Source organism: Pinus tabuliformis, chromosome 3_1 (assembly GCF_031772625.1).
Source record: "Pinus tabuliformis cultivar Carrire ecotype Pingquan chromosome 3_1, CPIR1, whole genome shotgun sequence".
NCBI lineage: Eukaryota > Viridiplantae > Streptophyta > Pinopsida > Pinales > Pinaceae > Pinus > Pinus tabuliformis.
The window spans coordinates 430,373,033-430,400,327 of NC_142301.1; the positions used below are offsets into that span (position 1 = coordinate 430,373,033).

A 27,295-nucleotide genomic window follows, 5' to 3' on the forward strand; every position below is an offset into this window, starting at 1 on the left:
TCCAAAGCTAACCACATCTTTAAAATAGAGAGAACCTTTACCCATAGCAAAGGAAGCTTTCAGACAACCCGCTACCATGGGAGCCGGAGTAGATGACGATGTCAAAGAGGGAGATCCAAGTCTGGAGTCAGAAATGAGCAGAGGAGACGATCTTGTAAGAAAAGAGAGCATTGTCATAAACAAGGGCCCATCTGAGAGGGAAGAGAGACAGGAGTGATCGACTAGGGTCGAACCCCAACTGTTGTAGGGGAGACGCCACAAAGCCGCATTTGCTTTGCCTTTTAGGGGGATGTAGATGTTGAGCATTTGACTAACCAAAATTTACATTATAATAAAGCTCTAATAATATTTTAGATTTTTTATAAATTTATCAATTTGTTTATTGTAAAATTTGTATGTTTTAATTTTTATACATTATAATATAACTATAATTCTTAACATTTTTACTAAATTTATATTAAAATTAAAACAATTTATTATTATTATTTGTGAGTTAAAGTTGTATTTCCTCAAAACAGTGTGCAAGTGATATATTAGCCCATCACTCTGCTTAGTCATGACATTGTGTAGTGATCTCAATCTCCGAGTGGAAACCAAATATTTTTAACCACCTGCCTATTGAGTAATTTGTCCAAAATCGTAGCAATTTTAACACTCCTGACATAATTACATCATATATCCATTGAGTAATTTGTCCAAAATTGTAATATTTTTAATAGTCCTAACATAATTACATCATCTATTGTACTGTAAAACAAAAACAAAAACAAAAAGTTGTAAACTATCATACTGAAAATTAAGATTTAGAGGAAGTGGTCGGGTTTGGGTCTTTAGCAGTGAATCTCGAAGGAGCTAGAGGAGCAGGTTCACATTGAAGACGCTATTAGATATGGGCCAACCACACATCCATTTTTTCAAGACATACTCGCTGATTTTGTTGAATTCTTTTGACATCTTCCAGACTGATAAAAAAATTATATCTTTCCTCTTGTTTGTCTTTCAACACCCTGCCAAGCAGGGTCTTTATCTGCCAATACAAAGATAGGGCCTAGAAGTATTGCTTCCTTCTTCCCCTTGTGTGTCCAGGGTCAAGAATCCATGTGAAGATCTCCTCAATAATTTCAAAATAAGAAAAGGCTTATCTATCTCTTGCTATAATGGTTTCTAGTTGACTAATCTCATTTCGAGTTTCAGGGGGGGTGATCGAGTGATAATTATCAACAACTTCATGTGCTTGTTGCTGGCCTCAGTTACGACCTTGGGGGCTGAGCTCCCTACTCGTATACTCCTCATTCTTTTTCACTGAATATTTAGCAAAATGATGTTCCACCAACAGTCTGAACAAGGATGATTAGTGACAAAGGCCTTACAGTAACTATGCTGCACAACCTAGCTAAATGGTTGTTCGGGGGCACAATATCCCACAGGGCCTGGGGGATTTCACTTAACGTAGGGAGGAATCTTCTTGAAATACTAACCGAAGATCTCAACATAGACGACACTTTGCAACATAGGGAGGCCAAAACACTCAAAATTAAAATAGTAGTGATACTAAGCAATCCAAACATCTACTCTTCTCACCCCACACCAAAAAATCAGAGAAGCAAGCAAGAGGGAAATTGACAGTGTTGAAAATAGAGTGAATAATTACCTAGAGACCATGTAGCACTTCAAATGTTGAAAAACACAAGCGAAAGGGAGGTTGGAGAGTTTGATGAGTTGACAGGCCGAATGATGCTCAAATAAGTACAACCAACGATAGTGTTAACACCACCTTCCTCTGTCACTGTCCAAAAACCATGCATTTTCCACTCCGACAGAGTGTAGTCCACCTCACAGACGAGATGCATAGCCAGAATGATATAGTTCCCCCCCGAAGTACCTCCTTGGAGATCGACGATTATGAAACGAATTAGCAGCGAAAGGATAATGTCAGACTCCTTAGTGAGCAAACTTTTCCCTAGTTGGTCCTCATGTGACGAAGGACTTGGCTTTTTCTTCTCTCCCTAGCACAACTAATGGACACACTAGCCTAAAATTTCCCTCTTGCGGTGCCCCATATTACTAGGCTATATTAAGGGTCACATGCTTGTGCATGCGAAGGAGCGACCACACCGCCCTTGATATATAATGCGATTTCCACCATGGGGTGGTGGGCTTCCCCAAAAACATTTCTCCCTTATAACACTCCAGGGAAAATTTTAAATTTATTTTATATATATATTCTATTTTTTTAATAATATAAAGCTTATCCATTTAACAACTTTATTTTTTAATATATATATGAAAGAAAGATAAAGTTTTATTTATTTAATATTTTTACTAAGATTATAAAATTGTGTTTTTTTTTTTCTTTTTTTTCTTTTTTTTTTTTCAAAAGGTGGAAAAACCTATCAAACTCAGTTTGTCAAACCAACATTGAGGACAGCCATCTCTGGCTGCTATCCGCGAATGTCAGTTGACACATCACTGTTATCAAGGAAAACCACGCCACCTGAAATAACCCGCTGGTGGTCCGTAAGGGAGCAGACTTTCACTCCTGCCAGATGCCTCTGGGTCTTGGGCCGTTAACTTGTTTCCTTACGTCCGAGGAAGACGAGCTCTTAGCCAAGCAGAAGCAGTTTTAGGGCATACTCCAGGCCCAATTGTGTTTTTTTTTCATAAAGTAAAGATTTGTTTATTTTTTATTTTTGGAAATTTTAATAGAAGATATCGTTTTAAAACGAATAAAAACTTTTAAATTACGAGTTTTATGAAAATAATATGAAATAATATAATTATAATCAGCATTTTTTTAAATTTTGGGAATATATATATATGTTATTTATTTATTTTTAAAATTTTTAATAGAAGATATCGTTTTAAAAACAAATAGAAACTTTTTAAATTAAGAATTTTATGAAAATAATATAATTATAATTTGCAATTTTTTAAATTTTGGGAATATATATATATATATTTTTATTTTTCCTTCCGGGATATATATTTTCGTTTGTATTTTTACGAACACCTGATCATGACAGTGACATGGACACGGACATGTAAAGTTTAAGAGCAGGTCAATACTAAAATTAATACCGCACTTTTAGATTCAGCCGCTCTCGCCATAGAGGCGTGTGGGTGGAACATCGTGTGGAACATCTATCAGGATTGCTGAGAGGAGTAGAAAAAAATGGAAGTAATGGAGCACAACAGCGCCGACTTCCTTCTCTCGACGCCCAGTGGCGGTAGCAGGCGACGGTCATATGCACTGATTATCCTCAATTACGACGTCCCTCGCTTCACTGCAGTTCTCTGGGATCGAGGTGCGTAGTAAGGATAAATCTGTTATTTGACAGACAAAAGAAATATGGGAATTATTCGGTGTTTTGACTGTGATGTTGTGATGCAGCGCAGTTACGGTTGTGTGCTGACGGAGGGGCTAATCGCCTCTACGATGAAGTTCCGAACTTCTTCCCCGAGGAAGATCCTCTTCTTGTTCGTCGAAGGTATGTGTCTCCTGAATATATATAATTTTTTGAATGGTGAATTGCCTTCTATTAGTCATTGGGAATCGATCCTCAGACCCCAAGAACTGCTTCTCCGTGTTATACTTTGATATCGTATGACGGGTTTGGTCTCGAGGTCATTTCTGTTGAATACATCATCCTTATAACAAAATGACAATTTATGCAGACAAAAACCAATTTGTAACTTGAATTTCAATGCGTATACAATAAAATTTGAATTCGATATTTGATTTCGTTTATGTCAGGAAACAATCATAAATGTCAAAATGCCAGATTGCAAACATCATGCCTCAATCGTGAACTCAATGGCTACTCAACTGGTCAATAAGATCTGGATCATTATCGATTTGAGAGCTTGGCTAAAAATCCTTGTTGAATGCTCTTTTGTTTGCTGGTCTGCTGCTTTATATTGTGAAATGGGAAATCTTTCCCCTGTTTTTTTGAATTGGAAGCTCATTTTTTTGATGGGCTAGGGTTATTGGAACCTTTTAGCGTTCGATCAGGCATATTTTTTAATGTATAAAGACCGAGGAAATTCACTGGCAATAGCCGGCGGATTTTGGCCTTTTCTTGGAACTGTAGAGAAACAGCTCAGGCCGTTTCTAGAATCTCTGGAAACCACCAAGCTATTTTCGAGTTCGGCAATAGTTCTTGGATGGTTTCCTAGGTTTGAAAACATTTATGGTAGCGGAAGTGCTTTTTTGACCCATCGGAAATGTTTTCTGAAATTTATAGTAGAGAGATGGTCGTCAATGGGATTTGCCTGGTCAGTAAATTGGGGGTGTTAATATTTCCCTTAAGGGTTTTATTTCGCCAGGTGACATGCTTGCTCCTTGTGGAACGTCTGTCTGCATAAGCAAGCCAACATGTGCAGGTGGGACCTGATACAAGGCACACACAAATCTGGTGGAATAGGTACCCTCCAAGTCATCGCTGCTTAGCCAAAGGGTGACCTACGTAGCATGTGAGACTCTTGGTTGAAAGTTTTCTTATACATTAAAAAGGATTGGTGATTTCACATCAAAAGCTTGATTTTCCATGTTTAATTTTTGAGGGTTATAATAGTTTTAACACCTTACTCCCGATGATGATCTAGGTTAATTACTCATTGGTTAAATCTTTGCTGCCTGTCCTAGGAACAATAGGTTGGCACCTTTTTCCTGTAATGTTAGTTTTCTGCTTTTGACACACTATTTTGAGATTTTTTTTTTTCCAAGAAAAAAACGTATCTTTCTATTAATAAAAATGAAAAGTTACATTGTGTAGATGCATAAAGCATTAAGCATCCCGGGGGACCCGTGTGTGAAACCACATGTAGTAGCAAAACTACCAAGAAAAAATAAAAAAATAAAATTACAGATTGCCAGATAAACTTGACTTTTCTTTTTTTCCTTTTTTTCTTTTGGACTTTTTGCCAGACCCCAATGGATGGAGGAGTAGAGACAATTGCCAATTCATTATTTCTGGAGATGTTTGGAGCTTCTTTATCTGAGTCAGAACTTTTAGATACGTGAGATCGCTTTACTCCACTTGTGCCTTGATTGTTGTTTTTTCATCTAATGGGATTTCAGTGTTCGGAGCCGCTGTTGAGCTATTTGAATTCTCTGCTTGTTTGTTATGTTCTTCCACCTTTTCTTTTCCCTCCTCTTGGGAGTCTTGTTGTTTTTCTGTCTCCGGTTGTTGCTGGGTTTCATCCTTTCCTTCATCCTCTTCATTTGACGATGGGAGTTCTTAAAATTGCCATCCTTTTGGATTTTACGATCTCTTCTTTGTTTTTTTCTTTGCTTGATTGCATGTATTTGGCAAGTGCCTTGTTTGGTGGCAAACCCGGCATCTAAAGGCAATGTTTTCAAAATCTAAACACCGTGTCCACTTAAAATCTTTGTGTCAGATGAATACATTCCAGAAGATCTTTGCTTAAGTCCTTCTCCACACAAATGCGTGCAAAAGTGAAGATCCCTTTTTCAAATCTCTGGAGGCGTCACCCATATGCCTGTAGTGTAGGAGGTGTTGAAGAATCTAGGGCAAACATAATTAAAGAGATTCTTCTTAGCATGATAACAATTTGTGAAGTGTTTTTACAATTTATCTTAGCTTGATCTTCTTTTCATTATTAGTGTGTGTGTTTACTTCATCAAACTGCTACCAAAAACAAAGAGACAAGAACACAAGATATTTGGCTTTTTGCCAAGGCCAAAACCTCTCCCTCTTGGAGAGGAAAACCCACACAAAATTCTTCTTATAGAGATTCCAATTGATGAATACCAAGACCATGACCCTTGACCTGCTATGCCACTCCAAGACCAAGATACCAATCCTCTTCTCTGTCACTGCTGAGATCATCCTCATTGCTGCACCATTGAGGCCATCACTACTGCATCACTGAGATCTTCATTACTGCTTCTTCACCATGTCAACGAGGTCTCTTGTCTTCATTGAGGTCTTCACTGTGACCTTGATTCTATGCTTTTATCAATGCACCGAGAGCTTCATTATGACAATCACCATGATGATTGTTTCACCATATCTCCATCTGTACTTAGATCATCACTGTACTCTTGCTGAGATCATCATCACATTGACTGTGACCATGCCGAGAGTGTATTCCGAGACTGTGATGATCCTTATCACTTTTTCTCTTTATGCCGAGACTGTAATCCTTGTCACTGCTTCTCATTATGTTGAAATTGTAACCCTTGTCACTGTCATTAAGGCTTCTTCTCATTATGCCGAGACTGCTACAGAGATACCACTTAGATTCTCTTCATTATTAGTATGTCGAGACTATAGCAGTGCTTAGAGAATATGCGGAGGTTACTAGAGACAGATCCAAACCCTTTACTGTGATATCCTCCGAGACTTTTAATCATGCCGAGACTATTAGTGCTCCTGTAGGATTCTGGAGATCTTCACCACCGAAAGATAATGACTATGCTTCCTGTTGCTGAAATGTACACCACTAAGGAGGAGAGGACTATCATCTTTCTTCACTGTGATCATCACTGAGGTTGATGAGGCTTTCCGAGATCCTGTACCCAACTGAGATCTTCTTCCACAACCTCATACCCATCCAAAATTTCAGAGGAGAATGCGAGTTTTGTACTTGTGTTTTGTGGATACCCTAGCTACATATTATAGTGGTTTGTCCTAAAAAATAAGCCGACTTGTCAAGTGAAACGTTGTGTCTATTTCCTTGAGCCGACATGACTGTCTTTTATACATTTAATTCAATTTTGAAGCCAACATGGTGATCTCCTTGTCGTTTTGCTTGCAGACTTCGTTGTGCTTGCTTTTGGAGGATTGATCTTGGTCTTGGAGGGCTGCTCTAGGCTTGAATATATTTTACATAGGCTCATGAGGAGCTCCTTCATACATGACTTGACTCTTTGACATATTAATAAATCCTAAAGACATCAAGAAGAAGTCTTTGACCTAATGACACTTCTTGCTCATGAAACCCATGTAGCAAGGCATACAAAATAAATTTATTTTCTTTTATTACATCATTTACAAAGATCAAATCATTATGAAGACCGAACCTAGTTACACTTTCTTCAACACTCCCTCTTAACTAGGGAGGTATTCATAATGGTACTTGGTCATTCTCAATCTGAAGAATTTCTCATAAGAAGAATCGAATTTGCAGTCCATTTGTTATATTATCATTTCAACCAACATTGTTTTCATATAGTAAGGCCTTGACTAACAACCCTATCTATCACTTAGATCAGAGCACACAATGTTGGCGAGACCAATGACTGATAGACACGCATCATCATTGTCTCTCTTAGGGTCATACCCACCCGGGTGTTCTCTGAGTATGCCCTACTAGGACTATTCTCATCTTGGGTTCCCAGCCCTCAAGAATATCGGTCTTCTTGCCCACTCTTGTCTTGGATGCCCTACCACATCCTCAAAGAGTTTCAGATGCTAGATGATTACACAAGCCTCCATTCTTTCTTCCAAACTGAAGACAAGAATGTCGTGTCTAACTCTCCCTCTTAACCAGGGATGAGTTCCAAGTTTCTCTTTACTCAGAAACTTACTCATGTTCCTTTACTCATAGGAACCTTCCAGAGCTCCCTCTTAAACAGGGACTCTATCATCAGTACTTTATAGGGTCTTCTAGTTGACTAATCATCCAAGATCTCGATGCCATCAATTTCTTCATATATAGGGTTCAGCCATCCATCACTTTCCTCCATCATGTCATTCCTTCTTTCCCGGAAAGTATCCTCCTTGGCTTTACATTTGGGGCTTCCTTCATAGGGCCATCTATCTTCACTTTTCCTTCAACGGTGATTGCTCTAGATCACAAGGTACATAGTTGTGACATCCTTCACAACTCTCCTTACCTTGGCCCTGCACACATACCCAGACTTTCTCCAAGAGGTCAGAAACCAAAAACAAATCACATATTACCTTTTTGGTGATGGCCTTTTCCAGTGACATCTTCTTGTAGGTATCAACACCCTGCATACATGTTGACACATCTCCCAAAGATATCTGTTGTCAAGGGTCTTCATCTTTTCAGACTTCCATTAGAGTCTTCATATCTTTCCGGGAGATTTCCTAGTCAAATCTTCCTGATCCTTTGGATGTTGATTGCCTTCATCATGGTTGCATATTTCACAATCTCTTCCATCCTCACACCTTCCATTCCCAGGAGCTTTCAATCAAATTTTCTTAATTGTAGTCAACCACCTCATACTTCATATGAGGACATATTATGTTGATTTCATCTAGTGTGACTTAAGCCTTCCTGCATCCTTTCAGAGGAGGAGATCATTTTTCTCTTGATCATGCTTGATCCATGTTACCTGCAACCATATGACATGACATTACAATATTAAACACAAGCATACATACCTCATTTTACCTTTAGGTCATCTAGGCTCCTTCCAGCAGCTTCCTTGATTGAAAATATCTTCAATCCCTTGATATGCTTCATTTCTCATGTCATTAGACCTTCATCTCATGAATTCCATAAGTTGGATTTCTTGATGAAACACTTGCTGCCTTCCCAGATTAGTGGATCCTCTGCTGAGGTTTCTATTAGAGAATCTTGAGGATCTTGCATGTCTCCATTTGGCAAATGTTTTCCCTTTTGACTTCTTGTCCTTTCCTTTGATATCCAATGAGATTCCCAAGAGCTATGTCCTTCATGTTTGACTGCCATGGATTTTGTCCTTCATGATTCCCATGGTGATATTACGAGCTCTTGTTTCCATGATGCCACGATGCATCTTATCATCATGATCATATCTGCAGAAGATTTGGAGCTTGTGATAGGACCCTTTTGTGAGGGACACCATCTCACTCATAGTAGAGGTCTGCTACTCCCTCTTTCCTTGGCCTTTTTCTTCATCTTCCTCCATCCTTCCGACGATATGAGCTTCTTTCCATAGCATTGAATCTTAGCTATACTATTCTGTCTTGAAAACTTCCATTGCCTTTCTGCACATGTTTAAGTCCTTTTAACCTTCAACACTTTTGTCCATAACTTGTCCTTCTTCCATCTTGCATAGATACCACAAGTTGTTGCATGAGGAAACTTCCATGTCCCAAGGACACTTGCCATCTTGCTTATTAAGAACGTAGATGATTATCTTCTTATCATCTTTCTCAGATCTCCCAATTGAGATCTCATGAAGATATTTCTTTATTCTTTGATACCTTCTTTACTGCATTTCAGAGAGTATATCTTCTAGCATTTCATGCATCCCTTTTATGTCTCCTTTCTTGCTACATAGGAAAGAGAGAACCCGAAGAGTTCTTATGAATTCAAAGGAGACCTTGATATGTTGGCTAACTTCTCTTCTCCATAAGGATTATGACAATCCTTCTTATTCCATGCAAGAACCTTTGATGACCCATCCAACCTATAGATCTTCTTGCAATCATGAAGTCATAGAACCAAACTTGATTATAGAATGAAAATATACTTACTTGATTGTGAAGATGAAATCTTCACCTTGATCATGTTGGTAGTAGTTGGGGCAGATGTATTGATGCTTCCTCCGGATGAGATCCTTGATAGGAAGATTGCCTTCTTTGCCTTCGAGCTATCTTGATTTATATATCCAACAAACTGTTGATATAATTGGGCTACATAAGGAACCTTGTAGTATGCAACATCGAATTGAGGTTGCTTGCCATGATATATAGAGACCCATCAGTTAGTATAGCTTCTATATCGAGTACTGTCTATTCAAACTCCTATATATGCCCTCAAATATGTATCATTAAGTTCTGAGAATCCGAGATTTCAGGACTGTGTTCTTTATAGAAAATGATTCAATCTGAGATAGTGACTATCACTGGTATGTTGTAGATCGAAACTGTGGGAGTCACCAAAGCTGTTGCCATGTATCCTGAGATTTGAACGCTTCATCTTTTGACTGTTGTTCTCCAAAACCCTTGCTGTTGTAGACTGTTGTTGTAGGCTGCTTCTTTGATCTAGGTCTTGATTTTTGAATGTAGATCTTGATTCCTACAACTTGCCTTGATGCTTTGCTTGAAACTTGATCCGAGAATGTCTCTTTTTTGCCCTTCCTCTGACTTCTGAACCCTCGCTCTGATACCATGTTGAAGAATCTAGGATAAACATAATTAAAGAGATTCTTCTTAGCATGATAACAATTTGTGAAATGTTTTTACAATTTATCTTAGCTTGATCTTCTTTTCATTATTAGTGTGTGTGTTTACTTCATCAAACTGCTACCAAAAACAAAGAGACAAGAACACAAGATATTTGGCTTTCTACCAGGGCCAAAACCTCTCCCTCTTGGAGAGGAAAACCCGCGCAAAAAATTATTCTTATAGAGATTCCAATTGAAGAATACCAAGACCATGACCCTTGACCTGCTATGCCACTCCAAGACCAAGATACCAATCCTCTTCTCTGTCACTATTGAGATCATCCTCATTGTTGCACCATTGAGGCCATCACTACTGCATCACTGAGATCTTCATTACTGCTTCTTCACGATGTCAATGAGGTCTTCATTGTGACCTTGATTCTATGCTTTTATCAATGCACCAAGAGCTTCATTATGACAATCACCATGATGACTGTTTCACCATATCTCCATCTGTACTTAGATCATCACTGTACTCTTGCTGAGATCATCATCACATTGACTGTGAGCATGCCAAGAGTGTATTCTAAGACTGTGATGATCCTTATCACTTTTTCTCTTTATGCCGAGACTGTAATCCTTGTCACTGCTTCTCATTATGTCGAAACTGTAACCCTTGTCACTGTCATTAAGGCTTCTTCTCATTATGCCGAGACTGCTACAGAGATACCACTTAGATTCTCTTCATTATTAGTATGTCGAGACTATAGCAGTGCTTAGAGAGTATGCGGAGGTTACTAGAGACAGATCTGAACCCTTTACTGTGATATCCTCTGAGACTTTTAATCATGCCGAGACTATTAGTGCTCCTGTAGGATTTCAGAGATCTTCTTCACCACCGAAAGATAATGACTGTGCTTCCTTTCGCTGAGATGTACACCACCGAGGAGGAGAGGACTATCATCTTTCTTCACTGTGATCATCACTGAGGTTGATGAGGCTTTTCGAGATCCTGTACCCAACCGAGATCTTCTTCCTGCACCTCATACCCATCCGAAATTTCAGAGGAGAATGTGAGTTCTGTACTTGTGTTTTGCGGATACCCTAGCCACATATTTATAGTGGTTTGTCCTAAAAAATAAGCCGACTTGTCAAGTGAAACGTTGTGTCTATTTCCTTGAGTCGACATGACTGTCTTTTATACATTTAATTCAATTTTGAAGCCGACATGGTGATCTCCTTGTCGTTTTGCTTGTAGACTTTGTTGTGCTTGCTTTTGGAGGATTGATCTTGGTCTTGGAGGGCTGCTCTAGGCTTGAATATATTTTACATAGGCTCATGAGGAGCTCCTTCATACATGACTTGACTCTTTGACATATTAATAAATCCTAAAGACATCAAGAAGAAGTCTTTGTGTTAAAATTGGCAACTAGGGCCAAACTCCATGTGGGTCATCTCATTAATGGCAGCTGATATTTTTCTTGGATCCCTCTCATCAAGAGGTGTAGGATTGATCTAAAGATCATCCGATTCCGATAAGTATTCATGGAGATATGAATTTATTTGTGTTATGGGCAATTCGTCAAGGTCGGCCAGCAACCAAATATACCCCACTTGTGCTCAACGTTTTAGTATAAATAAAGGTGCCTTGAATCATTTGAGAACACACTTCTCTCTTGATTTCTCTCCACTCGCTTTGGGTTTTAGTGGAAGAGAAATCTAGGAGAGGAAGCCCTAGACGTTGGAGGAAAGGAGGTTGCCCTAGTCGCAGCCAGTGTTTTTAAAACCGGAACCGGTGACCGGACCAGTCCACCTAATGAACTGGTTTACCGACCGGAACCGGTCTAACCGGGATTGGTTTGGTCTAAACGAACCGGTTTTAGAAAAATACATTAAATAATTATTTTTTAATTAAAAAAACTATTTTTAAGATTTAAAACCATGATTCCAAGCCAATAGAGACAAAATATGGAAAGATTGCTCATTGATATACCATGTAAAGCCTTAAAGGTGAATATATCAAAATGGCACCGAGTGCAATACATATCATCGACAAAATACATAAGCAATGAGGCTCTAAATGGCCACTAGAGTGCAAAAATAAAGCCTACAAACTATGGGGCCAGTGGCCTACTACAAGACTTCAGTCTAGACTTTAGACTCTACATATATGATAATAGCAATACTATAATAGTGATCAACATTATCACTTGAAGTTGAAACTTCTCATGAGTCTCAGTCATCATGATCAAACTCAGTTGGTTGAGTCTCGACTCCCAAACTGTGTAGCCACAAACTTCTCTATTGGTTCAGTGACTTGAGTCTCAAACTTCTGAAGGTATTCTGCCCTAATATGCCCTATTATTTCATTTGGTGCTCCACATGGCTTTACATGGCCTCCTATCCCAGCCAAGTGTTGCTTGAACCTGTTAATACCCCTCCTTGAATGGATTTTTGACAATATTTGCAGATCATTTTGCCATCAATCATATCACAATGAGCCCATGCAGTATCTTCGGCTTTTGGAGGCATGATGACTCCCTGGATGGTAGATCATAGAAGTGAGAAGTTTATAACACAAAAAAAATTCATGGACAGCAGACTCAAATGAGGAATTATCAAGTGCAAATCCTTACCTGGAAATGCAAACTAGCTCCCTTAGCCTCCTCTTGAAGATGGCAACTCCACTGACAACTACACACTATCTCCAAAATAGCTCCAACTCCAACTCCAAGATGACTACTTCAGCAAAAACTCCACACTCTCCAAGCTCACAAACAAACTCACAAACACTCACAAACACTCCAAATCAGTTGTGTGAGACAAATGAGAGTGAGAGGGGTGTCTTATAGCAAGTGTGAGGGTGTTTTTGGAGGGAAAACACCTTTCCCTGCCCCCCAAAACCCCTAAACCACCACTAACAGCCAAAACCGCAGCGCTTTTTCCTTTTACCGGCGGCCTGTCCATAAACCGGCCGGTTAGCTATAAACCGGCCGGTTCTGCCCTAAACCGGCCGGTTTTTACCGGTTAGGGCTGTATTTTGGGCGAGTGAGGGAGGAAACCGGGTTAGAAGGGCCGGTTCGGACCGGCCAGGCCTCCAACTGGCCGGTTAGGTCGGTTACCGGTTTTTTCCGCCGGTTTTTAAAACTATGGTCGCAGCAAGGAAGATAGGCCAGCGAGGGGTTGACGGACGTTGGAGGTCAGCTCCAAGTGACCGAGTGCTAGAAGGAGGGTTTATCCACACCACTAGGAGAAGCCTTCCATAGGTTGTCTAAGGAAAACCTATATGCTGTCTAGAGAAGGTCTCCACAAGCCCTAGCCGCAGTCCAACAAGTGCCACAAGCTATGCCCTAGACGCAGTCAAGGAGGAGGCCAAATACAAGCCCTAACCACAAATAGAAAGAGTCAAGGAACAACGTGGAAGAGGGCTGCAACAGGAGGTCGAGTTTGGTGAGTCTTAAGGCTAAAACTAGGGCCGAAAGGATAGGCTGCTAGGTTGAGGAGAAGATGAGTAAAACGCTGGCTGTTTGGGCACATTTGGAGGAGGCCTTATGCTATAGTAAGGCTGTGTGGTAGGCCGCAGGCCATACCACCACAGCAAAGAAATAGTGTGGGTTGTTTTGCTGTCATATGCCCTAAGGCAGCAACTTAGTAAGGGAGGAATTCATCTTCAGCAAGCCACAGTCTTCTAAGGTTTGTTTGGGGCAGCTTGGAGGAGATTAAGGCCACAGGTATGTGCCCTAACCAGTCTGTCACTAACAGTCAACAACAAACAAGGTTGGACAAGCATGGATGTTGCTGCCTATGTATGAGGGATGTTAGATCTGTCTTGACGACCCATGATGAAGGCTGTCCCATCTTCCATCCTACATAGAAAACGTAGATCCTTAACTATGAACTAATACAGTCCATGATAAGATGTGACAACAAGGTGACCCATGAAGTTTGAATGCATACTAATAGACATAGTGATAGTGCAGCAAGATGCATGGGAAGCATGATAGTGGCAATGGTACTTGGTGTAGCAAGTACATGGTGCTGCAAACACATTGGGACAACAGCATGGCACAACAATGGTACAATGGGACAGCAGCAAGCACGGTGCTGCAAACACAATGGGACAACATGGCAAGCATGGTGTAGTAACCACATTGGGACAACAATATATCAAGCAAGGTACAACAGGGACATGGTGGCAAGCATGGTGCAACAAGCACATTGGGACAACAATGGTACATGATGCAGTACAATGATGGGTACAGTCATGATTGGTAAAGCATGATGAGATGTAGCATAGTAATGATGGGTGCAGCATGGTGCAGCACGGTGAGGTGCAGCACATGGACGAGATGCAGCACAATGATAGGTGAAGGAGTCACCTTGGAGAATCAGTTGAAGCAACATGTCTTCAACTGATCTCATGTAGAGATGATCTATTCTCTTATTTAGAAAGTCAAAGTGTTGACTTTTGTTGTAAATGTACTATCTCTCTCTCTCTCTCTGCTGAACTATTGAAGAACATAGATGAAGAATTGATCAAGGGTTTCCCCACATTGGGGTTTGTCCCTGGCTAGTGCCACATCTTGTGTCCTCTTGTCTTGGCTTGTCTTCTGCAATTTATGTTTATGTTCTATCTGCAGTTTACTTTAATGCTGATGTGATTGCTAATCTGGAAAAGGTATTGAGCTAACTGCGAAAATTGAAATAAATTGCTCTAAGCATAGAACATACCTAAAATAACATGGTATCGGAGTTGAGGTGAAGACAATGCCCAAGCAAGAGTGAAAGAGCAATCGCGGAAGACAGTTGGGAAAGGACAAAAGGATCAATGGGTTCCTCATCCCTCTTCAAATTCACCGAGGGTGAAATCGAAGCAGAGAATATTATCAGAATGGCGCAGGGAACCATGGCCTACCTAAAGATCACTTCATTGGGAAGACCGGATCTCAGGGTGGAAGGAAAGGCAAATAACTAGTTCAGCCATTATGCGAAGGAGTGTCCAAATGGCAGGGACACATCACTTGATGATGATAACAATCATTCCAGGGACATCTTCAATGGTTAGAGGAATGACAGGTAATGCAGGTCATCAAAGAAACGACCGACTCTTCAGAGAAAGCAAGGAACCCCAGGTATGGAGAATCAAATGTTGTTTATGATAAGATAAAGAAGCGCTATTTTGTATTGGCCCTCTCCTTCAGATTCTTTGGGAATCTGGCTTATCGATTATAGTGCTTCAAGGCACTTCATTAGATAGAAGGGTGCCCTCTCTAATTTGGTAGAGATGGAAACAATCGTGGGATTATACTTGGAGCCAATGCCACCTATCCCAGAAAGGGTGAAGGGAATGTTTCCTCCCAAATGAGTGAGGGTAACTCGATTCATTTACAGAATCTCTTTTAAGTACCTGATCACAAGAAGAACCCGGTGTCCATTTTGGCAATGGAAGTCAAAGGTTACAGGGTGGCATTCATCGATGGAAAGGTACGTGTTTGAAAATGAAATTTTCTAAGATGCTTTTGAGTTCAGGGTTGGCAATTTGTATCAAGTTGCAGGATGGTCCATTGGGGACCATATTAGTTGACACATCTCATCTATAGCACCGGATGTCTACTTATGGGGCCCTACCCGATGTGAGTCAGATGGTGACTTAGATGCCTGAATTCAAGAAGAGCATGAAGGTACATGTCTAAGATGTACCGAAGGAAAATCTTACAAGGGGACCATTCCCCTTATGTAGCAGGCCCACAGGTTTGGAACAACCCGAGGAGTTTGAGATACATGATCGGGAATCTCATGTATACAGGTGGAAGAAAGCCCTATATGGCTCTAATCAAATCACCCTGGACATAGTATGAGAGGATGGATAGCTGTCTGATGAAGCTGAGATTCACTAGGAGTGAAACCGATCCAAACCATTGCTCGAAGGTTGTGGATGATAGACCTCTCATACCGGCATCTTCTAAGGACGACCTATTTCTGACAGGTGCAGACCCTCTCATTTGCAGAAGTAAGAGGGAGTTGGATTTCGAATGTGGAATGGTAAAACTGCAAGCCCGTGACTACCTCGAGGATCTTACCTTTCAGAAGTTATATGGTGATGATGCCGGATCAGATTTGGGAAATGCCTCAGAGTTTCATAAACTCATTTGCATTGATGTTCTTGGTGAACTTTCGTCCGGATATATGTTTTGCAGTCAGCATGGTGAGCTCATATTTGGTTGAGCCTCACTAGATTGGTGCCAAGAATCTTCTGAGATATCTTTAGGGCACAATCTCTCATGGATTGAGATACACTGTGGGAAATACGAAGCTGCATGATTGTTCCAATGCTGACTGGGCAGGCAGTGTGGAGGATCGCTAGAGCACTTCTCAGTGTTGGTTCTCTTTGGATTCTGCTTCTATATCATGGATGAGCATGAAGCAGAAGTCGGTTGCTATAAGCACCACCGAGACTGAATACATAGCTACGAGTATGATCTCTTGTGAAGTTGCCTGGTTGCGAAAGCTCTTAAGTGAGTTGTTTGTACACATGATGAATACCACTGTGATTCTCTGTGACAACCGAGGGGGGGATTCGATTATTGATGAATCCCGTATTCAATGATTGCTCTAGCAGATAGACATCAGATACTGCCTTATCTGGGATATGGTAAGTCGATGAGCGAGGAGGCTCCATCACATTGAGACTAATGTACAGGTTGCAGACATTTTGTCAAAGCCCCGGGGAAAGGTCAAATCTGTGACTTTCCCAAACGACTTGGAGTCGTTGAGAGACCTTCTTATAAGGGTCCTGCATGTTGCATGCATTGAGCTCTGGGAGCTCTAGGGGGCTTGGGGTACTTACTGGAGCAACATACGACCATAGGGTGACTCACCCTCCCCTGGTGGTGCGCTATGTACAGGATGACAGGTTCAACCTTCCCTTGTGATACCCCGTGGCGACTGTGGAACAAGATGATTAGTTCTCTTGTGGGCCGGGATGATTAGTTCTCTCGTGGCAACTGTGAAACAGGATGATTAGTTCTCCTGTGGGCCGGGATGATTAGTTCTCCCGTGGCGACTGTGGGACAGGATGATTAGTTCCCCTATCGAGGCATCCTACCCATGCAGTCTGGGACTCATGGGAAGTACCTCTCATCTGATCAATGAGCATGGAAATGGGGTTAGGGACCATAGTAGTACTATTGATGGACGCATCGTTGTATCTGCCGTACTCCCTATGCTAGGATGACCTCCATTGATCTGTGATCAGTATGAGTGGTTTGAGACACTCTCTTGTGATATTGATCTGGGATCAATGAAACTGACTTCGGGTCAGTAGAGAATGGTATGAGACATTCTCGATCAATTCTTCTTCTTCATGGTTCAGCAGAGCAGAACTGAGCAGAGCTCAGCAGAGTACAACAAAGCAGAGTAGAGCGAAGTAGAGCAGTGCAGGGCACTGATGGCAGAGATAGTACAGTTGGACATATGGATCAGCGGATGGAGTTCTCCCTAGTTGAGAGGGAGTGTTAAAATTGGCAATTAGGGCCAAACTCCATGTGGGTCATCTCATTAATGGCAGCTGATATTTTTCTTGGATCCCTCTCATCGAGAGGTGTAGGATTAATTTAAAGATCATCCGATTGCAATAAGTATTCATGGAGATATGAATTTATTTGTGTTATAGGCAATTCGTCAAGGTCGGCCAACAACCAAATATACCCCACTTGTGCTCAACGTTTTAGTATAAATAAAGGTGCCTTGAATCATTTGAGAATACACTTCTCTCTTGATTTCTCTCCACTCGCTTTGGGTTTTAGTGGAAGAGAAATCTAGGAGAGGAAGCCCTAGACGTTGGAGGAAAGGAGGTTGCCCTAGCCGCAACAAGGAAGATAGGCCAGCGAGGGGTTGAAGGACGTTGGAGGTCAGCTCCAAGTGACCGAGTGTTGGAAGGAGGGTTTATCCACACTACTAGGAGAAGCCTTCTATAGGTTGTCTAAGGAAAACCTATACGCTGTCTAGAGAAGGTCTCCACAAGCCCTAGCCGCAGTCCAACAAGTGCCACAAGCTATGCCCTAGACGCAGTCAAGGAGGAGGCCAAATACAAGCCCTAACCGCAAACAGAAAGAGTCAAGGAACAACGTGGAAGAGGGCTGCTACAGGAGGCCGAGTTTGGTGAGTCTTAAGGCTGAAACTAGGGCCGAAAGGATAGGCTGCTAGGCTGAGTAGAAGATGAGTAAAACACTGGCTGTTTGGGCACATTTGGAGGAGGCCGTATGCTACAGCAAGGTTGTGTGGTAGGCCGCAGGCCATACCACCACAACAAAGAAATAGCGTGGGCTGTTTTGCTGTCATATGCCCTAAGGCAACAACCTAGTAAGGGAGGAATTCACCTTCAGCAAGCCACAGTCTTCCAAGGTTTGTTTGGGGCAGCTTGGAGAAGATTAAGGCCACAGGTATGTGCCCTAACCAGTCTGTCACTAACAGTCAACAACAAACAAGGTTGGACAAGCATGGATGTTGCTGCCTATGTATGAGGGATGTTAGATCTGTCTTGATGGCCCATGATGAAGGTTGTCCCATCTTCCATCCTACATAGAAAACAAAGATCCTTAACTATGAACCAATACAGTCCATGATAAGATGTGACAGCAAGGTGACCCATGAAGTTTGAATGCATACTAATAGACATAGTGATAGTGCAGCAAGATGCATGGGAAGCATGATAGCAGCAATGGTACTTGGTGTAGCAAGTACATGGTGCTGCAAACACATTGGGACAACAACATGGCACAACAATGCTACAATGGGACAGCAGCAAGCACGGTGCTGCAAACACAATGGGACAACATGGCAAGCATGGTGCAGTAAGCACATTGGGACAACAATATGTTAAGCAAGGTACAACAGGCACATGGTGGCAAGCATGGTGCAGCAAGCACATTGGGACAACAATGGTACATGATGCAGTACAATGATGGGTACAGTCATGATTGGTAAAGCATGATGAGATGCAACATAGTAATGATGGGTGCAGCATGGTGAGGTGCAGCACATGGACGAGATGCAGCACAATGATAGGTGAAGGAGTCACCTTGGAGAATCAGTTGAAGCAACATGTCTTCAACTGATCTTATGTAGAGATGATCTATTCTCTTATCTAAAAAGTCAAAGTGTTGACTTCTGTTGTAAATATACTCTCTCTCTCTCTCTCTCTGCTGAACTATTGAAGAACATAGATGAAGAATTGATCAAGGGTTTCCCCACATTGGGGTTTTCCCCTGGCTAGCGCCACATCTTGTGTCCTCTTGTCTTGGCTTGTCTTCTGCAATTTATGTTTATGTTCTATCTGCAGTTTACTTTAATGCTGATGTGATTGCTAATCTGGAAAAGATATTGAGCTAACTGTGAAAATTGAAATAAATTGCTCTAAGCATAGAACATACCTAAAATAACACTTTGACCTAATGATACTTCTTGCTCATGAAACCCATGTAGCAAGGCATACAAAATAAATTTATTTTCTTTTATTATGTCATTTACAAATATCAAATCATTATGAAGACCGAACCTAGTTACACTTTCTTCAACAGGAGTATACAAACAATATGAAAGCAAGTCCCATTACCAACTCTGGCCTCTGGAGTTTTGGTGTTTGGAATCGATTTGCAGTAGTCCCACCTGTGTTCAAATATCTGGAGGCGTCACCCATACGCCCATAGTGTAGGAGGATACAAGCAATATGAAAGCAAGTCCCATCACCAACTCCAGCCTCTGGAGTTTTGGTGTTTGGAATCAATTTGCAATAGTCCCACCCATGTTCAAATCTCTGGAGGCGTCACCCATACGCTCGTAGTGTAGGAGGATACAAGCAATATGAAAGCAAGTCCCATCACCAACTCCGGCCTCTGGAGTTTTGGTGTTTGGAATCGATTTGCAGTAGTCCCACCCATGTTCAAATCTCTGGAGGCGTCACCCATACGCCCGTAGTGTAGGAGGATACAAGAAATATGAAAGCAAGTCCCATCACCAACTCCAGCCTCTGGAGTTTTGGTGTTTGGAATCGATTTGCAGTAGTCCCACCCGTGTTCAAATCTCTGGAGGCGTCACCCATACGCCCATAGTGTAGGAGGATACAAGCAATATGAAAACAAGTCCCATCACCAACTCCGGCCTCTGGAGTTTTGGTGTTTGGAATCGATTTGCAGTAGTCCCACCCGTGTTCAAATCTTTGGAGGCGTCACCCATACGCCCGTAGTGTAGGAGGATACAAGCAATATGAAAGCAAGTCCCATCACCAACTCCGACCTCTGGAGTTTTGGTGTTTGGAATTGATTTGCAGTAGTCCAACCCGTGTTTTCCATTCTTTCTCTATCCAACTCTAGGAATCTTCCCAGAGAGTTCCCGATGCCTTCTAGGATCAGATGGTGCCAAAAAGGCAGTGGGAGATTATGTAGCCTTACCCAAACTGACATTTTTGAAACCACCATTGAGTTTGCATCAAAACCAAGGAGCCATGGGGTTACGAAGAGACCCGCCCTTCCCCAAAACCATGGTCCGTCATTTATAACATGATTGTAATCTTTCTGTGCATCAAATTGAACCACAAAAAAACCTTTTGCACACAAATAAATGTCGCAGTCTCTGGTCCAGTTGAGGTAGATCCACTCACTTAGATCTTTAGATTTGGGCCAGAAACCATTAAATCGACAAAGGATTGCTTTTTCTTGTAAGATATTGAAGAGACCACTCACTTCTGGTAGTTATATGGACAGATCTGGATCTTTTTCCAACTTTTCTACTATGTACAGACTTGGAATTGTTAGATTTGGGGTTTTTGTTTATCCTGATTGCCAGCTTTCCCTCTTAATACATCTTTTAAAGAAAAATGACCCTTGTCTGGCTGTGCTGATTTGGTTGATGTGATTGCTCTTGGGGCCCCTCCTTGTAGCCGAAGATTTTGGATAATGGTAGAGTTCCTTTGAATACCATGGTCTTTCAAAAGGATCTCTTCCCGCAACACCTTTCCAGAAAAAATCAAACTTTGTAATGAAGCAGAAATACCTGTGACATTTTGGGCCTTTTGCTTCAGATCTGACACTTGATCCATGCTTTGAACCCAAACCATTATCGATTTCCCATAAATGTTTTTGATAATAACCTGAAACAAATCCTCCAGAATGGGTTGCTGGTTTGTTTCGCAATTGATGATTGGGTCCAAACCCCAAGGTTGTATGGGACCGTGCTCTGTTTGGTCTTTGCTCGTTCCATCAAACTTTGCCCTTTGCTGCTGGAGATGACCTTTTGCTTTGCATGCAACTCCTGTCCACTGCATGTCCATCGCGTAGATTCATAGGATGATGGCCTATAAGGTACCCTGCAGTCTTTGCAATCATATGCAACAACAAATGATAGAGGGATCCAGTCTCGCACTCCCCTAAGAGAAACATTGGCAACAACGCCTATCTGTCCACTTTGCTGCATAAACGCTCTGACAATGCACAACACCCAACCCTTTGCGTCTTTGATGTTCCAGAAAACAGTCCTGGGTATAAACTTTGATAATATGTCTGCAACTGGGTCGAAACCCCTGCCTCTGAATAGCTTCCTCGACGCTTGTCGTGGTAAAACCAATGGAAGCTCTGCCATAATGAGCACGCGACGGTCCAGTCCAGAACTATCACCAAGTTGGGTGATCTCCCCTTGCCCTGGAACCCCGCGATCCACAGTAATGAACCCCAACCTCTCAGCGGCGCCATACCTGCTGTTGCAAAAGGTCGAAACTGTGTTCCACCCTCCCTCCATTCTCCTCCCAAACTTTCTAGTAATCCACACTATTTTGAGATACAATTTGTTTTTTTACAATTCATGTTGAACCTTCATCTTTTATTAGTACCATCAATTATTTCATTGGGGATTGGTGGGGATGATTTCCATCTCCTTGTCATTATCTCCAACCCCATCTAAGATTTGTAAGGGTTGAAAGTGTCATAGTATTTCGTTGTTGAAAGCCATTAATTTAGAGTAGTGGCTTTATAAGTCATTACCTATATCTTCAGTGGATAGGCTTAGAAGGAGAGGCAAAGAGTGTGCCCTTTGCCACCTCCTTGTAAAGAAGTTGTTCTAGAGGGGTGCACCATTGCTATATCCAAAGCGTGGCCGATACATTGTTGCGGCTGGAGCCTCTAGTTGCATAGGCATTGTTAATAGAGTTCTTTAGAGCTTTTGCCCTATTCTTTTCATTCTTATGCATAAATTGTACCCATCCTTTGTCATTATCATTAACGGCTTGGTGATCATTTTGAGCATGGTTTCCCTATGGAGCAAGAGCCACTTGGGGACTGGCCTAACCCATCATAGGGTAGTTGCATATTTTGTAGTTTGTACATTGGTAATGGAAGCATGTGTTTGGTAGATGAATCTACATAATTGGTTGTTTCATCATCAAATGCGCCATTCGGATAAGGACAAACTCTTTCAATTCTTTGGATAGATTGACATAGGAAAATTCTCTTCTAAAGTCTAGGGTTGAAAAAGCGCATAGGTTCATGACAAATGAAATCTCCAGTTGGTACAAGCCTTTACATCTCCCTTCACATTGCAACATATTTATGCTTCATGCTCTTCCAAGAAATCATACCAATTCCCAACCATTAGTAGTATCTTTATCAGCATCAGTACTGGCAACCTAATCGATGTGTTCTTGAATTGAATATTTCAGGGAACCAATCAGTTGTCGGTACAACAATATCATAATTCTTCAACTTTTTTCCATAGTTCTGTCATCTGTTCTTCTGAAGAATTTTGATCACTAGCTTTTCTGCCAAACTTTAAGTAGTATTGTATCCATCCAAGATCTTACAGTTCCCTCTGAGGTAAGTGAACTTCTTTTATTAAGTCTTGCTTTCATGCTACCATCAAATCGACTTCTTTGATACATACTTCAAACTGCTTTCTCCTTCTTCATTTACGTCTATTGAGATTCAAAATAATCTTTGTGCTTTGTTACGTTCTTCCAATTCTTCCATCTGCGAATAAAGCTTAGATAGTTTTTGCTTTGACCAGTAAACTTTATTAGAAGACTATGAAAGAACAAAAAGAAAAGTGCATAGACAAAATAGCAACAATAGTAATCAAAGAAAGGAGATGTAGAGTACTTATCTTTTTGAGGAAGGTTAGCTCCCTCTTAATCTTGGACCTATTCACCAACCTTGTCCTCACATTAGCATGATGTCATTTCTGTCATCTTCAAGTGCTAGAGCTTCTTCTTACAACGAAGATGATTAGTTAGAACTTAAGGTTTTGTTCCTAGGATTTTTTAATTCAAACCTTTGCTAGGGTTTACAAACCCTAGATTCTCCAAAGTCTTCAAGATCTGCCATTTAAGAATTGCAAATTCTACAAGCATACTAATGAGTTAGTTGCAAAGCCCTAGAAATGCTATTGACAAGCCTTCTATGAGATGGAGTTCATTTCATTCATTGATCACAAAAACCTAGTCTTCATATGCAAGGAGAAACTTCAAATACTATACCAACGATCTCTAATATATCTATACAAACTCCTTTATAATAGGTCACTTTCAAAGGATCATAAAATCATTAGCTTGATCATGACTTAGAAACTTAATATCACAGGTCACTGGTTGCAAAATAAAAAATTATACTTACCTCATTCAACCTTACCTGTCCAACCTTTTAGTGTTTTTGTCACAGGGATTCGGTCCTTTTGCAGCAGAGGTAAATTGTCTTTTCTTCAACATCTTCCTCCAACAAAAATACCTTAGACTTTTAGCCATTGAACCACGGATATGTCTTGGCTCACAAAGTTTGCACAAACATAGTCTATAGAGGAGGCTCAATCTCTGCATAAACTTCGGACTCCTTTCAAACTTCATAGACAGGTCAACTTCATTGATGTAATTCATCTTTCTTTTATGTATATCAAGGCTATTTCACAAACTTGTGCCACAGAGAGAACTCATATGTCTTATGTCATGGAGACTTTGCAAATTGTCAATTGATCATCATCATTTATCTGAAGCGAAATTCTTGTTCTTCTCCACAGTTCAGATTTTAAACATAAGTACTCTTCCTCATGTTTGTCCACAAGATTGTTCTGACTATAAGATGTCATATGCCACTGAAATGAGGTGTCGCATAAATTCGCATATCCATAGAAGAAATATAACCACAGGATCTTGCATAAAATTGTAGTTTGGATGCCTTGGATATATCATGTCACAAATAGCTTGAATACCTTAGATATGTAGCGCCACAGTTATGTCGGATGTCATAGAATTATAGTAGCGTGGAGAAATTTGGATTACTGAGACTAGGATTGTACTTCAACCTTTGCTTCTTGCTTTAGCAAGGGGATACAAATGTCTTTTTATCCTACTATACATTGACCTTCCTATCTTGCTTATGTACTTTGTAGATTTCAGAGATGGATAATTCATACATTGCATACAAGAGTTCTTCTTCAGAGAAGATGAATGTCTTCTTTATACAATCATCTTTATATAGAACCTTACTACATCAACAAGGATCTTAAGTAAGGGACAATACTATATTCCTTTTCTGGTTATTTTACAAACTTAGATATATTTGTAGTTTTCTTTTTTTGATCAAGTAAGAGTGGAACCTTCCATTAATCAAGAGAAAATACATATTGTACAAAAACAACACCAGCTCTGTGAACCCCTCAACGGACGGCTGGGTTGACTAATCATAACTACATCAGGACTGTTGAGAAAACAATCCTTTCACTAAAGAGTACACAGAAACTGCCCCTTCTATCTAACCATCCTCAGAGTGGTGCTCTGGATAACCAGCGCTCACGATCCCTTAAGCTCTCTATGTCAAAACTCTCGCATATCACAAAAACCTTCTTATCGCGCTATATTTCTATTATAATCCGTTTATAATAGAAATACCCACAAACACGCGATAACTTCGAAAAGAATTCACCTGGACTTCAAAAAGAATTCACCCGCGTGCAAAACTACTTCGGGTTCGCTCCATCGTTATCCGCGCATTGCTTAACAGCATTCCATCGCACCTTCACTTAACCTTTCACCGATCGCCAATTAAACCGATCTCCATCTTCCATTTCTTTCCATGATCGAATGGTCAATAACTTTTCCCGCTCAATCAAAATGCACGACTCCCCTCCGTCGTTGATCTGCCCTTAGTGGATCCAACGGTCCTCAGCGATTTCGGGTCGACAAAAAGCACGGAGAATACCCACCCGAAAAGCGGTTTTTCCTTTTCCTCCGCTGCTACGTGTCGCTCGGTTAGTGGAATCGGGCGACTACCCTTCATTACCACTTACCATCCATCCTCCGCCCGAAATACCACTTAAGGTTTTGAGAAACCACCTCTTCGCTGCATTATCTTCTGCGCTCTTTCACTGTGCGATGATCGTTGATCTGTTGCTCTGTCGATCGGACGGTCGACAACTATTTCTTTCGCCATTCCTTAACCTTTGAAGATTTAACCCTCGTGTGGTTTCCTGCCAACCTGCACGCTGTTTACTCCTTGTGTTTGGTCCATTTTCCACTGTTTTCATCAGTCCCTGACTGCTGAAATTACATGTTTTGAGAATACTTCCCTGTCTATGGTTGCCTGTCTGTGTCATCGCGCAATGTCCCTGAGGGTGTCAATGCCCAAGTATATCTTCTATTACTTCTTGAACAGAGCACTCCTTCATTCGCCAAGCGATCCGCTAATCTGTTGGCTATTCTGCGTACGTGAACAAATTGGAGTGTTCTCAGGGCTCTCAGGTGGGATTGTATACGTTGATAGACCTGCAATAACCGCCAATGTTTTGACACTTTTTCTGGTGCTGTACCGTTGCATATCTTCTTGACTGAATTAATTATCAATTCAGAGTTTGCTTCTACAATAGCATTGTGTAAATCTGACTCAATCAAGATTTCTAGGCATTGTTCTAAGGCCATGAGTTCCGCCATGTTATTAGTGGCATTCCCCAAATGACTATGAAAGATGATTTGTATGTATCCCTTCTCATCTCTTATGACTCTGCCGTAACCGGCCACTCTAGGGTTTCCTTTAGAGGCTCCATCTATATTGAATTTCAAAAAACCATGTGGAGGAGGTTGCCAAAATTCCTTACCCGCTGTTGTATAGCTTGCGCTCTTGCTTATGCCCTAGGGGATCGGTAACTGGAGACCCAATTGCAAAAGTATATGTGCATCCTAGTTTAGAGGAGGGTTTTCGGGGGGTTTCTTTAGACAGGTACTTACAGTTTCTTTGAGCTGTCTTATAATCTGAGCTATGATGCTCTGTGTTGAGCCAATTCTGTTCTTGAAAATCCTGTTATTGCGTTCTTTCTAGACATCCCAGATCAAAAAACCTGGAATCAGAGTCCAGGCTTTGTTGACTGTTTCATTTTTTGAGAAATCTTTCCGCCAATTCTTTAAAGTGCCAGTAATGTTGGATGCATCCCTGTCAGTTTGCCTGAAGATTGAGGCTACCCAATTCCACAAGGTAGAGGTGAATGGGCAGAGGTTGAGTAGGTGATCCATCGTTTCTTCTTGTAGACCACACAACTGGCATCTAGATGGACCAACTAGACCTCTTTTCCAAAGATTTTCCCAAGTCAGAATCTTTTTATGATGCACCAACCACATGAATAGTTTAATTTTCATCCAGTGCGAGTTCTGCCATAGGTCCTTCCATATCTTATCAGGGTTTGGAAAGTCAAGCCCAATGGCAATTCTTTTGGCTTCTTTGAGGTTGAAGTTGCCTTCATTGTTTCTTCCCCATCTTAGTTGGTCAGACAATGTAGATGTTAAAATCTTTCTTTGTTCCAAGATGACTGCAAGAGCTTCTGCTTGGGCCTTCAAAGGGGTTTCTTCACTGTATCCCAGGTTCTTCCATGTTCTCCATTTATCCTTGTATCTTGTTTGATCCCAGAAATCACTTACCCTGAGTAAACCTTTATTGTCAGTGTCATTCTTAAGATTGGCTAATTCTTCTCTACACAGGTTAGGTTCCTGCTGCCAGTTATCCTCCCAAAACCATGCTAGGTTTCCATCTCTGATCTCCCAGAAACTGTGCTTTTGAACTATGGCTCTATTCTCCCAAGCACTGTTCCAAATGTGGGAGCCCTTGATGTGCCCAAACATCCGAATATGATCCCTTTCTTGCCAATTGTTTGCATACTTCTGTTTCCAGAGCTTGGCCCATGGGG

General features: G+C 41.1%; 1 protein-coding gene across 1 annotated transcript in view; it reads left to right on the forward strand.

The window, feature by feature from the left end:
- Nucleotides 1-3,072: 3,072 nt before the first annotated feature.
- LOC149187599 (thiamine pyrophosphokinase 1-like) overlaps nucleotides 3,073-27,295 on the forward strand; it is a 156,092-nt gene continuing 131,869 nt past the window's right edge. Inside the window, exons 1-2 of the mRNA XM_089411396.1 lie at nucleotides 3,073-3,305; nucleotides 3,392-3,488. Of these exons, the coding sequence (XP_089267522.1) occupies nucleotides 3,173-3,305; nucleotides 3,392-3,488 (230 nt within the window). The 5' untranslated portion in view covers nucleotides 3,073-3,172. The remainder of the gene's footprint in view (nucleotides 3,306-3,391; nucleotides 3,489-27,295) is intronic.